This window comes from Canis lupus, chromosome 2, assembly GCF_011100685.1.
Source record: "Canis lupus familiaris isolate Mischka breed German Shepherd chromosome 2, alternate assembly UU_Cfam_GSD_1.0, whole genome shotgun sequence".
NCBI classification, from domain to species: domain Eukaryota; kingdom Metazoa; phylum Chordata; class Mammalia; order Carnivora; family Canidae; genus Canis; species Canis lupus.
Genome location: NC_049223.1, coordinates 34,171,035 through 34,184,721, shown reverse-complemented (window position 1 = coordinate 34,184,721; position 13,687 = coordinate 34,171,035). Strand labels below are relative to the sequence as shown.

Here is a 13,687-nt window from a genome sequence, read left to right as displayed (position 1 = left end):
CCAATAACTGGCCTCATCCCCCATGTCCTGGGACTTGGGTCCAGCCACAGCTAAAGTCCTGCCGCTAAATGGGCTAAGAGGCCTCCACCCAGATCTCCACACCAGGACTCTCACCTCACCAAAAATCAGCATTAGCAATGGGGACTGGGGAGAACAAAAGCGCAAAAGACTAAATCTAGGACAGAGGATTTCCAAGCACAAAGAATGACCACAGGCAAGACATTTGGAAGGACCTGGTCCAGCAAGCAGACCCCATTTCATGTGCCCTAGTTCCTGTACTCCGTGTTTACTGAGCAGGATAGAAGTGGTCATTGGTGGCGGGGTGAGGGGAGGGCGGCTAGGAGGAAGCTGGGGCCCCTCTGGAGCAGCAGGCAGGGCAGGCAGAGGGCGTACCTTCCGAGGTGCTGTCCTCTGGGTTGCATTGACAGTACCGGCGAGAGAAGTGGGTAAGGACCCGCTCACGCTCCTGTGTCTCCCCCATCAGTGGGAAGGCCTTCAGGAAGGTTCTGGAGGACAATTCAAGGATGGTGAAGACCTCCTAGAGTCCCTAAGTCAGTAATGATCCTCACCCAGGTCAGGAATCCTGCCACCCCTCACCCCAGCCTCAGGTACCACATAAACCCGCTGGAGTGGCCCAGGGCTCCATTGCCCCAGCATCTGGGCTGAGGAGGACACCCTGGCTGCCAGGACAGCTTCTAGAGGGTGGAGGCTAGGGGGCTTTAGAATTTCAGCCCTCAATGCCCTCCAAAACGTAGGCAGGGGACAGAGTGTGAAGAGTAAAGACAGATGAACACCTCGGCGAGGCCATCAGCTCTTGTTCAGGATAAATGCCCACTTCTCTCTCCCTCCTCTCTGGCCACACCTGCCCTTCAGGCTGTCCTCCTCAGTCACTGCTGCTCCTCACTGAATGTGCCACCAGCCGAGCCCCAGGCCCCCACTCCGGCCTCCCTAACTCTTCCCCCATCCCGAGTCTGAACTGTCAAAGTTTCAATGGCTTGTTCTTCACTCCTTATCTCAAACCCTCCTCTCCTCTGCCCTCATCATATACCTGGGACACTCACAGCAGCCTCCAGACAGGTGCACCACTGCACCTCCCCAGTACATCCTCCCTAAAGACACTAGGCGGCATTTCTGAACACACATGCAGTTGAGACTCACCCTTGCTTAAAACCGATCATTGGCTCCCCAGAGCACTCAGGATAACAGCCAAGAATCTCATGTTCTGGCCTTCCCAGAACATATTCCCACCTCCCTCCTGTCCCTCCAACCTCACCCCCACCTGCCTTCCACACCAGATTTACACCCTGTACAGGACAGGCACTTTCACTGTGCCATGCCCCTGGGCAAGCTCTGACCTCCTCTTCTGGCCCACTTCAAAAGCCACTGGCTCTCAGGGACTCTGGGAGTTGATCCCAAAACCACAGGGGCTGGAAGATGGGGCCTAGGCACACCTCTTCTTGGGAAGAAAACCTACAAACTGAGCAAATTTAAGTATCTATCTGTCCAAGGTACATGAGACTAGTTCATTCCTAATTTTGCTATGGTTCATTTGGTTTCTGGAAAGCCCACTTTATGTTCTCATGCTGCTCCTAAGGCACTCTGGGACCTGTGAACCCCTCTCGGCCAGCTCTTCCCTTCTGAGGCCTCCCAAGGCATCCAAAACTAAAGACCACGCTCTTCATCAATCCTAGACAGTCAACTGCTCATCAATCCTAGATAGTCAACTGCCACCCAAAAACACACCATCTGCCATCTAAGTTCCCCCTTTCCCTGCCCTGGTCTCTCCTGTTTCCTGTTCTCTTCCTCCAATCTGGCACCCAGCTCTGCACCTCCCTTCTCTAACCACACTCCATGAGGACTTTTAAAAATCCATCCCCCAAATAAATAAACAAACAAACAAAAATCCATCCCGCATCCCAGCCTTGACCTGTCCTACCTACAAGCCATCCATCCCAGCTCCCATTTCCCATTCCAAACACCCCTTTCCCCAGGGGTCCTCACCAATCCCCAATCCAACACACCCACCACCAAACTCTCAGCGGCCCCCAGAATCAGCCTCACCACCACCTACCCTCTACCCTGCACTTTGGTACCACCAATCCCTCTACCTAATCCTCTGGATGACCCCTCACATCAATTTTGCCTCTAGCCTCACTGCCCACCTCAGGGCTGTCCTCTCTCACCAAACCCTCTTCAGAAGCCTGCACATCTCCAGATCAAAGGCCATTAGCACTACCCCTCAAACTACTGCTTTATATCTAGCACCTTCTGTGGCTCCCCAGTGCCTGTACAGTTGAGCCTATCTACTAGGATGGCAAACAAGTCTCCAGCGTCATATCCAGGCCTCTGATCATGACCTGACTCACCGAACATCTCCAACCCATCCTCATCCCAATGCAAACTTCAGACCCAGCTCAGGATAGAGCATCTTGCAGCAGACCAACATTTACCCTGAGACTCTGAGATAAGCCCGACAGAATACAGTTCTCTGAAGCTTTCAGTAAGCCCCTGATGCCACAAAGACCACAGGGCCAGAATTGTTGAGAGGAGAGAGCTGAGGTGAGGGGTTCATCTACAGTTGCTTTTTCCTTGAGGGCACTGCTAATTTGGGGGAAAGGCAAGAGGCAGAACACTTGGTGGCTTCACAGAGCTGAAGACACAGACCTAGAGACCTGGGGAGCTATGGCTATACACCCAGTTTTCCCTTTGAGACATTGGCCAAATTCTGAAGATGTGAAGGGCAGGACGTAAAGAAGCTAAGTAAAAAGCCTCTGAGAAGTAGAGGGACTGGGGTTGTTGTGTTTTGTTTTATTGACACTCTTGCCAGATTGAGGAAATGCAATCAGGATTCAGGACCCACCAAAGGGAGAAGCCCCAGTGAACACACTAGGCTTCTAGCAGAAAACTGTGCAGGCCTCCACCCTGTGATGAGGGATCCCAGGAGTTTACCAAACTTTGGTGCAGCCTTTCCTCAGCTCAACTGTGGTCAGATTAGGAGTGCACCCCCTGCCCTCTTCTAACTGCCTAGCAAAGGACAAGGTAAACGCTCGCTGGAGGAATATATAATAATCTAGAACCTCTCTAATTCTATACAAAATGCACAGCATCCAATAAAAAAAAATTGGTAAGCATGCAGAGAGACAGGACAAGATATATGATGGAAAACCAAAAGAAGAACAAGAGACAAGAGAAACAGATACAGATGATTCAATGATCCAGACATTGGGATAACCAAGTTGGAAATAAGGACTTTGAAATAACTAGGATTAATATGTTCACAAAGAGAGGGGAAAGGTGGAGCAAACAAGTGAAAAGATGAGGAACTCCTCCAGAGAATTAGAATCATTTTTTTGTTTTTTTTTTTTAATTTAACAAAATGAAAATTCTAGAATGGAAAAATGTAATAATAAACAGTAAAAACTCAATAAGTGGATTTGACAGCATATTAGACACAGAAAACAAAGTAAGTGAACTAAAAGCTGGTCAAGAGAAAATATCCCAAGTGAAGTAAAGAAGAAAGAATGGAAATACATATTTTTAAAGTGTAAGAGAAGTGGGACACAATGAGATCTATCATTTGGGGACCACCCCCTACTTAGCTCAGAGATTGCTGTACCTCCACACCCCCAGGGCTGCAGCCTGCTGTGGGCCCTGCCTCCAAGGGCTGCTAGACACCAAGCTGCACTCCATTCTACACCCTCCACTCCCTGGGGCCTGTACCTGACCCTCTTGAAGACTACTGTCTGCTTCCAAACACCACAAGGACCTGAGATCAAATCCCAGTTTAGCCATCTCCTCCCTCAGTGACTGCAGGAAATCAATCACTTTACCCAATAGCTGGTTCCTTATCTGTGAGCAGCAATGCTGACACCTACCCTACAGGGGTATGGTTAGGATGAAGTCTGGCAGGGTGTGTAAAAACCTATTGCCTCTAGCAAACAGGCAGTGCTCAATACAAACCAGCCCTTGCTCTTCCCCTCCCAAAACTTCAAGACCACGTTCCCACTTTCATATCCTCAGCCCACCACATGGCCGGCACTCACTGAGTTGCTGGACCACTGCTGTGCTCATGCCCTTCTCCATAGCCTTCCCAGGGAGTGTTAAGAGACTTGCCCAAGGTTGCACAGCAAGCTTATGACAGAGCTGTCCTGAGAATCCAGATGTGTGGCCCGTACCACCTGTGGACACCGCCCCATCCCAGCCCCACTGACCTGAGCGCTCGGTCCAGAGTCAGGCCTGAGAAGTCGAAGAAGCTGAGATACTCCCCGGCCACCAGCCTGCTGAACTCATTGCTGTCAGGAGAGCAGGAGGTGTCCATCAGAAGCAGGCACAGCAAGCAACAGGAGGCACATAGGCAGTGACCCTGGGGCACTCTGACCTACCCACCCAACCTGCCCGGCCCTTAAGCTGCCTCCCTGTGTTGGTCAATTGGGCTCTGACAGTTCATCCTTGGGTTGGAGGATCAGGAAGTCTTCCTAAAGGAAATGACATCTCTGTGAACACCTAGAGGAAAGTAAGGGCCAGTGAGGTGATGGGAGTAGGTGGAGAGATGATGCAGTGTCCCCCGTAGAGGAAACTGTACAACATGTCCAAGCAGCTATCAGCAGAGCCATGTGGCCAGAGCAAGAGATGAGGTAGGGAGCAAGTCCTGAGGGCCAAGGGGGAAGGATCAGTAGTGCTCAGGAAGGGTGTGAAGTTGAGTGAGCCCGTCAGAACACCACCTGCTGAGGGGAGGCCCCTGGGGGCTGCAGCAGCTGTCCCAGGAGATGGAGAGTTTGGAAAGGAGAGAGATTTCGGAGACAGAATCCACAGCTGATGGAATGGTGCAGCACGTGACACAGGAGATGGGCCTGGGAGGAGGTGTCAGAGCCAGACATCAGGTGGTGCTGCATGTACCCACGGGAGAGACATCAGTTGGCTAATGACTTGGAGGAAGGGGAGGAGTCTAAGCAAGAGGAGGGTGCAGACCCAGGACAGAGATCAGAGGAAGCCCCCCCCCCCATTTTTTAAAAGATTTTATTTATTCATGAGAGATACAGGGAGAGAGGCAGAGACATAGACAGAGAAAGAAGCAGGCTCCGCACAGGGAGCCTGATGCAGGACTCCACCCCTAGACCAGGATCATGCCCTGAGCCGAAGGCAGATGCTCAACCACTGAGCCACCCAGGAGTCCCAGAGGAAGCCTCTCTTAAAGGCAGAAGCAAACTGAGGAAAGAGAAGGAGCCACTGAAGGAGTCTAAGAAACAGCAGCCAGAAAGAGCTGGGGGGGGGGTACAGTGTCCCAGAGGCCAAGACAGAGTGATTCAAGATGAGAGTTATGAATTCTTGTTCGAAAAGAGAAATTTCCCCCTGAACTGACCCAAGCCCCAAGCTCTCCCTCCCATTGACAGGAGACATGGGCCTGGAGAAATAGGGTAAGGGTGACATAACTCCATGGGGACACCAAATCCAAATCGTGGAAAATTCTTCCTGACAATCAGCTCTGTTTCTTCAACAGATATATGGCCTTAAGAAAAAGGAAGCAGTCTGGAAGACTATTAATTAAGAGACTTACAAAAAAAAAAAGAGAGACTCAAGAGACATATTGGCCAAATGTAAAGCATAGGCCTTGTATACATCTTGGTATGAAGAAGCATTTGAGACAGAAAATTAAACTTAAGACTAAATGTTAGGGCAGCCCCAGGGGCTTAGTGGTTTGGTGCTGCCTTCAGCCCAGGGCGTGATCCTGGAGACCGGGGATCGAGTCCCATGTCGGGCTCCCCGCGTGGATCCTGCTTCTCCCTCTGCCTGTGTCTCTGCCTCTCTCTCTCTCTCTCTCTCTCTCTCGCTCTCGCTCTCTGTGTGTTTCTCATGAATAAATAAATAAATAAAAATGTTTTTAAAAGACTAAATGTTAGAGATTCTATGGAATTTGGGCTAGTTCTGCTTAAAAAATTATAATGGAATTATGATTATATTTAAAAATCCTTATCAGGGGCACCTGGGTGACTCAAGTCAGTTAAGCATCTGACTTTGGCTCAAGTAATGATCTCAGGATCCTGGGATCGGCTGTATCAGGCTCCCTGCTCAGGAGGAAGCCTGCTTCTCCTTCTCCCTCTGTCTGCTACTCCCCCTGCTTGTGCACTCTCTCTCTCTAATAAATAAAATATTTGAAAAAATAAAAAAAATAAAAATCCTTATCAGTTAGAGACACATACTAAAGTATTTATGGATCAAATGATAGAATGCCTAAAATATGCCTTAAAATATTCCAGCAAAATGGGGGGGGTAGTGGATGTTGTTAACTTTGGAGCTAAGTAATGGGTACATGGAGGTTTAATATATTATTTTCTCTGGTTTTGTGTATGGTTGAAATTTGCATAATAAGATTTTTAATTAAGGGAAAAGAGAGGAGTAGGGTATGTCTACAATGTTGAAGACAGGTAAGTTGAGGTCTGGTGGCAGGCACCAGATTCAGAAGGCAGAGGATAGGGGAGAAGCTTGCCCCAGGCGGCTGAAGAGAATATGGAGAGGGGGACTGGACGAAGGCCACCCAAGGCAGAAAACATGAGAATTCTGGCTGCCAAGAGGCTGGGGGAAGAAGTGCAGCTGACGAAGAATTTCTGTTTGCATATGGGAGAGACTTAAGTGCAGTGAAGTGCTTGCAGACACTCTTGCAGAGAAGGAGGAAGGCTGGGAGGGTGCAGATGCACCCTAACCTGGGCACCCGGAGAACATCGTTAGGTTGGGGGTGGGGGGCGCACCCCAGTGGGAAAGGTCAGGCTTCCCAGTCAAGATGTGACATCTGCACTGGGGCCGGGAGGCTGGCCTCAGCAAGGTGGAGGCTGAGAAGGGTAGAGAAGGAAGGAGGGAGAGAAACTAGGGAAGGATCCCCAAGTGGAGCTGGCCTCAGCTTCTCAGTCAGCTCCAACCTGGAGCCGAGGGTCTGGATGGCCCCTTTGCCTCCAGATCTATGACTGCCTCCCCTTCTCAGAGCCTAAGCATGGGTATGGGAGGCCCTCTGGAGGAAGGGCTAAGGCAGGTGGCCATGCTGACAATCAGAAAGGCTCCCGGTGGGAGTGCCTGGGAAGCTCAGGTAGTTAAGCATCTGCCTTCTGCTCAGGTTATGGATGGAGCCTGCTCACCAGGAAGCCTGCTTCTCCTTCCTCTGCCCCTGCCCTTCTTCTCTCTCTCAAATAAATAAATAAAATCTTTTAAAAAATGCTCAGGGTGTGCCAGCTGATTCCCCCAGTCTGAGAGTCCCCGCCTGCCCCCTCCATCCACCCAGGACTCCCATCTGGCTAGTTCCCATTCCCTAGTCCCAAGGCCAGGGTTGCTTTGGTGGCTTCAGCGCTCTTAGCCAGTCCCAACAGACTGAGAGTGGGGCTTAATAAGGGCCAGGAACCCCTTCCCAGTGCCCGGTTCCCAGGCAGTACCAGTCCAGGCCCAGGGTCTCCTCTCCTTTCCCTGCCCCACTGCTCTGTCCTCACTGCCATCATCACGGTCCCATAACAACAAGCCACATTGTACTCCCCAGCCCCAAGGGATCATCCAGCCACCAGCTCCCCTCCCTGAGAGTATGGGCCTTCGCCCAGGCAGCCCAGAAAGGAAACAGATGTAGGGCAAGGCCAGGAATGAGGACAGTGGCAGGAGGAGGAGCTCTTGGGAACTACTGGCACCCCCCACCCCAAGCACCAGGCACCCTTGACAGTAGTCACCTACACCTTCCCTCAGGCTGAGGAAGACACTGGGTTTGCCTGGGGTGAGGGGTACATAAGACAACTCACTTCTTGCCTAGCTGCCGGGCGACGTCACAGCGCTGAAAGCCCTCAAGGTGGTAGAGGCGACGGGCCAGCCGGCGAGCAGCTTCACTGACCCCCTGGCACCCATTGGCCAGCGGGTCTGTGCTGCCAGGCTCCAGACCCTCCGAGCTGCTAAGTTCTGAGTCCGAGTCTGAAAAGCCATCCTTTAGGCTGGGGTCACTGCATAAGGAAGGTAGGGGTGGAGAGAAGGGGTCAGAGGCCCAGGAGGGAAAGTGGGAGGTCTCCCCAGGCCTCTGAAAACCTACCCAGGGGCCAGAGTAGGGGAAGAAGCTCCATTGCACCAAGTCAGACTTTTAGAGGAGCCCCTAAATGAGATCACTAGAAGCTACACAATCCACACAGCACAGCTCCCTGGCCCCACTAGGGTTGGAAAGGGCTGGAAGAGCAGAATGGAACCTCAGGACCAGGGTGGGAAATCTGGGTGCAGAGGCAGGACACAATGACCTTGCAGAGGGCTTGTTCACTTTGGGCACTGGGTTACCCTAACCTGCTTTGTCTCCTCTGGGTCTGTTTCCCCATCTGCTCAATGGTTCTCCTGGTTCCCAGCCTAGGCTCTGCTCACCTGGCTGAGTTCAGCAACTTGTCTGTGTCCTCCTCCTCCTCCTCCTCCTCCTCCTCCTCGTCCCCACCTGGACCCTGGGGTCCATCTTCATGGAAGCCATTGGGCACGGCTGTGAGAGACAGGCGGCTCAGAACATTCTCTGATCGGCTACTGGAGATGGAGCGCCGTAGGGGGCTGCCCAGCTCCCCATCACCACCAGCTGCTCCCATGTCCCCCTCAGGCCCCATTTCCCCAGTGCCCAAGCCAGCCCCTGGCTCAGGGCTATCGCGGGCCCGCTGCTGGATGAGAGGTGTCAGGGGGGCCTCGAAGCTGACGCAGCTGTCACTCTCATCCGTGAGGCTCAGCACGTCCAGGGAGTCAAGGCTGCTATACTGGGTGCCCCTCAGCAGCTCCGACTCCACAATCTTCTCAAACGTGGCACTGAAGCCATCCCGCACATCTGGCTCTCCGGGGCCACCCAGCCTGTGGAATGCAAGGACCAGTCACTATCCTGCCATGGGGACCCCTTTACGGTGGTAGGACTGCACCAATCCCATCTGGGAGCTCCATAGGGGCAGGAGCAGGCATGGATTGTGTCCTGTCTATTCTTTCAGCTAATACTTACTGAGCACTAGGTAGCAGGTGCTGGGCTGGGTACTAGGGTACAGCAATGACAAAGACAGGTGTGGTCCTACCCAGTGCCCACCCTATACTTGGCCCATAGTAGGCAGCATTCGTCTAAGTGAATGAATGGGAGGCGTCTTCCTCCACTGTGGCCCAGGGGCCACTGCCTCCAGGCTTCCCAGAGCCATGTAGATATCCCCGCATCACAACCACAGTAATGCTGAGTCAAAATTTTGCCATCCCCACAGCCTGAGAGGCTCTCAGCTTGGCCAACCACACCACGGCTCTCAGGCCTGGCCTTCACATCACCTTATCAGGGAACATGAGGAAGACAAGGGCACATCAGCTACCTTGCTAGCCCCCTCATTGTTCTCCATCCTCAGGTTATCTCCTCACTTCCTCCCAGCCCCCATCAGTGTATCATACTGTGTGTCCCCTGGTTTGCCATCTGTTCCCCAGTCCCACCCCCCACCCCCATCAAGGCCAGGGAACACCCAGCACACAGTGTTTAGTAAACTGTGCCGAATGGTGCATGAGGCGAACACACAGATGTCTGTCAGCCCCCTGGCGTACCACACTGCCAAGACCACAGCAAGGCCCTGTCCTGTTCCTGCAAGAGGCCTTTGAGCTGGCAGTTCCTGTGCCACAGTGCTCTTCCCCCAAGCTGAAGCTCTCTTTCCTCATCCCTTTCTTCCTGAGGTCTGCCCAGAACACCCTATTTATAACTGGGACCAGCCTCCAAACACCTCAGCCCTTTTTCCTACTTCATTTTTTCCAAAGCACTTACCCTCCTTCCCACATACTACATAATTATCACTTTTATGATTTATTATCTATCTCCCCTCTAGACCATAAGCTCCATGAGAGTAGGAATTTTTATGTATTCTGTTCACGGATATATCCATAGTACCTAGAATAAAGCATCACACAGAGATAAACCGAGGCAGCCCGGGAGGCTTCTTATGCACTGAGGAGATGGACAGGAAGCAGAGAAGACAGGTAAGGAGGAGGACACACTGAAACAGAGCAAGACCAAGAGAGATGGGGCAAAAGAGAGACAAGAAGAAAGGGAGGGAGGGGAAGAAAAATAAGACAAGAAATAGATGAGAAAAAGAAACAGAAAGGAAGAGAGACAGAGAGAGAGAGAGACAGAGACAGTGAGAGGAAGAGACACAAAGAAAGAAGCAGGGTGAGCCTCAGCCCACCCACTCTGGCTCATTTTGGATAAATCAAGGTCCACCATTTACAAAGATGTGCACCCCACTCTCCCACTGAGGATCAGAGACCCCCTGCTTCTCCTTAACCCCCATGGCCCAGGAGAGAGAGAGGTGTGTTTGGAGGACTGTGAAGTACCCCCTCCCCGCAAACACCTCCTTGGACCTCAGTCTAAGATGTGGTCCTAGTGTGTTCCCTGGAGAAGCATACTGACCTGAGAGAGATAAAGCTGGAGTCACAGCCAGCTGCCTTCTGCCCAGTTCCAGCAGGAGCTGAGACCACAGCCTCAGTAGGCCTTCTCTTGCTGGAGAAGGAAGTGGAAATGGGGGGGGAGGCAGGAATCTAAGTGGCAGGAAGCCTGGCAGTGTGCTGGGGTAGAGCTACCTCTGACCTCCAGGAAGAAGGCAGGGAAGAGAAGGGTCATTGTTCAAGTTACCAGAGCAGATGCCGAAATCTGCCCAGCAAAGGGACCTCTGTGAGGCCTGTGCTAGGTCTCAGAGACACCTGAATAATACTGATCTCTGCCCTTGGGGAGCTTTCATCTCATCCCCCCCCCCCATTATCTCCCACCCTGTCATGCACCTGAGCAGACCTGAGAGGTGGTTCTGAGAGGGGCTTGAAGACCATTAGCCCAATCTCCAAACTTCCATCTGCCCCTTCAGCCATCCCAAATAAACATGCCACCTAAACACAAACAGTATGCTCCAAGAAGCCCCAGACCTTTGTCTGCACCCCACTGCCAGCCCAGTGGCTGCCCTAGGACCTGTCTGGATGGAACACTCATGGCCATGGGATACGTGGTACACACAGGCACCGGACCTCACATACTCACATTCCTAGCCACAGAGCTAGCCACACTCAGCCCTAGACATGCAGACCCAAGTGTGTACCCATGAATGCACAAGCCAGGCACACACCACCCCTCCCACACACACACACAACCACACAGACCCATGCACATCAACATGTTCACACATTCCTATACCAAAACAATTCACAGGCCAGACATACGTATGCATGCCACTTAGATTTCTGCCCACCTCCCCACCCCACCCCCAACCATGCATGCCACCTATGCACACTTGCTTGTCCTGGCCAGGGCTTGCCACTGTACACACTAGAACTTTTATATACTTTCTTTTCTCAGTCCACCCTGAGGTCTTTTAGACATTCCCCTGTCCCATCTGTCCCCACCTTATCCAACTAGTACCTCCAAAACATCAGGTCTCTCTCCCTCCTGCTGAGGTTCATAGAAATGGCCCTGTAACTCCAGTAAATAGGACTGAAGTGAGATTCCTGGTAAGACCTCCAGAGGGCACTCAAGTGAGGGGTAGCTTGCAGGGATTAATTCACAAAGCCTACTCTTCTGAGGTCAGTTACTGAACTGGAAGATCTTCATCTCCATTGAAACAGAGAGATGGGCCAGATGACCTTCCACATCAAAGCATTTTGGAACTCTACTGCCCAATCTGGGATGGAGGGTATTTGGCCCTCCAACCACACACGGAAACAGCCCATGATGGTTTAGGGAGCTTTGGGGGGGGGTGTGGGGGCACAACAGTCCCACTAGCCTTTGAATTCTAATGGCTCTATCCTTCTAAAACACCCAGAAGCTGGGCAAAACAGGGACATGAAATTCTCAGGAGGAGAAAAACAAGAACCAAAGAGGCTACCTGGCTAGACCCAGGCCACATGGCATTGGAGCAGCCAAATGTAGTGAGCCCCTAACCCAAGACACCCACTTACCCCAGCTGAGGATCCTCAGTGTCCAGACAGAAATTCCTGGGAGCATTGTCCCCCTCTGCCAGCCCACCAACCCTCCAGGCCCTGGACTCTGCAGAATCTTCTAGAGTATTTGAGTCTGGCCCCAGGACTGGGCCATTGGTGAAGGAAAGGCCAAGGCTGAGGCCACGAAGGGCCATGTCTGGGCCCTGCATGGACTCCTCAGTGTCCACTAGAGTGCCCCTCATCTCATGCCCTGGGCTGTTATAGCTACTGTTCAGGTCCTGACTGTGTGTCATTCCATTCTGGACTCCAGGTTCTTCCTCAGGCTCCAGGCTGGGGTCCCAGGCAGTACCACCTTCCCCAGATGGAAGCTTATCCTCTTCCATGGCAGCCACTGCTTCCTCCCTGTGTTGAATGTTCCTAGGACTCCCCACGACCTGAAGGCAAATGAAGAGATGAAGAGGTGAGTAGGGCAGGTGCTGAGGGGTGGAAAGCCCAGCAGCACCAGTACCAGGCAGCCTGCCTGGGGACAGGAGGATGGCGGAGATAATCTTCTCAGGACCTCCTAGCTGGAATATGGGTTCAGGCTGTGGCATCCTCAGGCAGTGGCCCTGCTCAGGCCAGCCCCACTCACTTCTCCCCTGACCTGCAGTCACACTTGTGTGCCCCAGTCCTGCCTTCCTGTTACCCCTTAGGTGTCTCTGCTGTGCCTTCAAGAATCCACCAAAACCTTGTGATAAAAATCCAGGTTAGGAGGAACTAGGGAAGGGTCTAGGACCTCTCCAAACCCTGTCCCTTTCCTGCTGGTGTATGAGGTAGACAAAACTTCAGGCTGACAGCAGCCAGTCCCCTTGTCTCTTTCCATGTTCTCATCCTGACTCCAGGAGCCAGACAAGAATGAATCTGTGGGTAAATGGAGGGAAATGAGTGGGGGATGCCTTTAAAGGGAGATTTAAGAGAGGAGGCAAGGAAGCCAATGAAGTGCAGCCTCATCAAAACCAGACTCCAGCCCAGAGAAACCAACCTGCGGCCCCCGGGCCGCCATCCCCAGGCCCAGAGTGAGGCGCTGTCCAGGGTGCTAGGTGGGTGAGGTACCACCCTGGACCATCACCTAGAGTCAGCCTGCCTTAGCTGCCAGGCACCCAAAGTCCTGGCTTGGCAAGAACAGAGGAGGGAGCCTGGGGTTCTCCCCCTTAAGGGTGCCCCCGGAGCTTGCCCAGCCTTGAGGAGGGATGTCATGAAGCATTCTGGGGAGAGCACCGGAAGAGGAACTGGGCCCTGTTCTGCCCAACTCACTGTGTGACCCCATGTGGGTCCAGGTTGGGCCTCCTTGCCTCCCCTGCCAGACTACCCCCACTCCCTTCTGCACTGCTTTGGGTCTTTACCTCCTCTTAAAATGAGGAGATCCATTTTACCTGCCATCTCCACCCCTGCCCCCTTTTAAAACTGATCAAAACCAGCCCACATTTCTGAGAGGCTTCCTGCCTGATCTAATCCCAAATGAGAGGACAGGTGCAATGGGCTGCATTCTGGCTCCCCCCAACCTTCTCTCTTTCTCTCTGTCCCTGGCCCCACCCAGTGTAGGATATTTCTGCATCACTCCACCTCACCCATGACTTTTGTGACCAAGGATACAGACCAGCCCCTCCAAACAACTTCCTTCCTTCCTTTTTTGGGTCTCAGCTTCCCCTAAATCCCCCAGGCTCTTCTGAAGAAAGGGTCTGGAGGGTTCAGGAGAGTCTGGAGGAGAGGAACTGGTCAGCCTTCTGGGCTGCAGCAG

The 13,687-nt window shown here is 52.5% G+C and overlaps 1 protein-coding gene across 6 annotated transcripts in view; it reads right to left on the bottom strand.

The window, feature by feature from the left end:
* PSD2 (pleckstrin and Sec7 domain containing 2) overlaps window positions 1-13,687 on the bottom strand; it is a 119,191-nt gene that overhangs the window by 23,376 nt on the left and 82,128 nt on the right. For 5 of the 6 annotated variants that reach the window (XM_038530310.1, XM_038530307.1, XM_038530308.1 and 2 more), the window contains exons 2-7: window positions 11,929-12,344; window positions 10,397-10,486; window positions 8,365-8,826; window positions 7,767-7,961; window positions 4,212-4,292; window positions 394-506 (exon numbers count right to left, since the gene is read on the bottom strand). In XM_038530310.1, the coding sequence (XP_038386238.1) occupies window positions 394-506; window positions 4,212-4,292; window positions 7,767-7,961; window positions 8,365-8,826; window positions 10,397-10,486; window positions 11,929-12,293 (1,306 nt within the window). In that variant the 5' untranslated portion in view covers window positions 12,294-12,344. The remainder of the gene's footprint in view (window positions 1-393; window positions 507-4,211; window positions 4,293-7,766; window positions 7,962-8,364; window positions 8,827-10,396; window positions 10,487-11,928; window positions 12,345-13,687) is intronic. The other variant, XM_038530306.1, reaches the window with a different exon arrangement.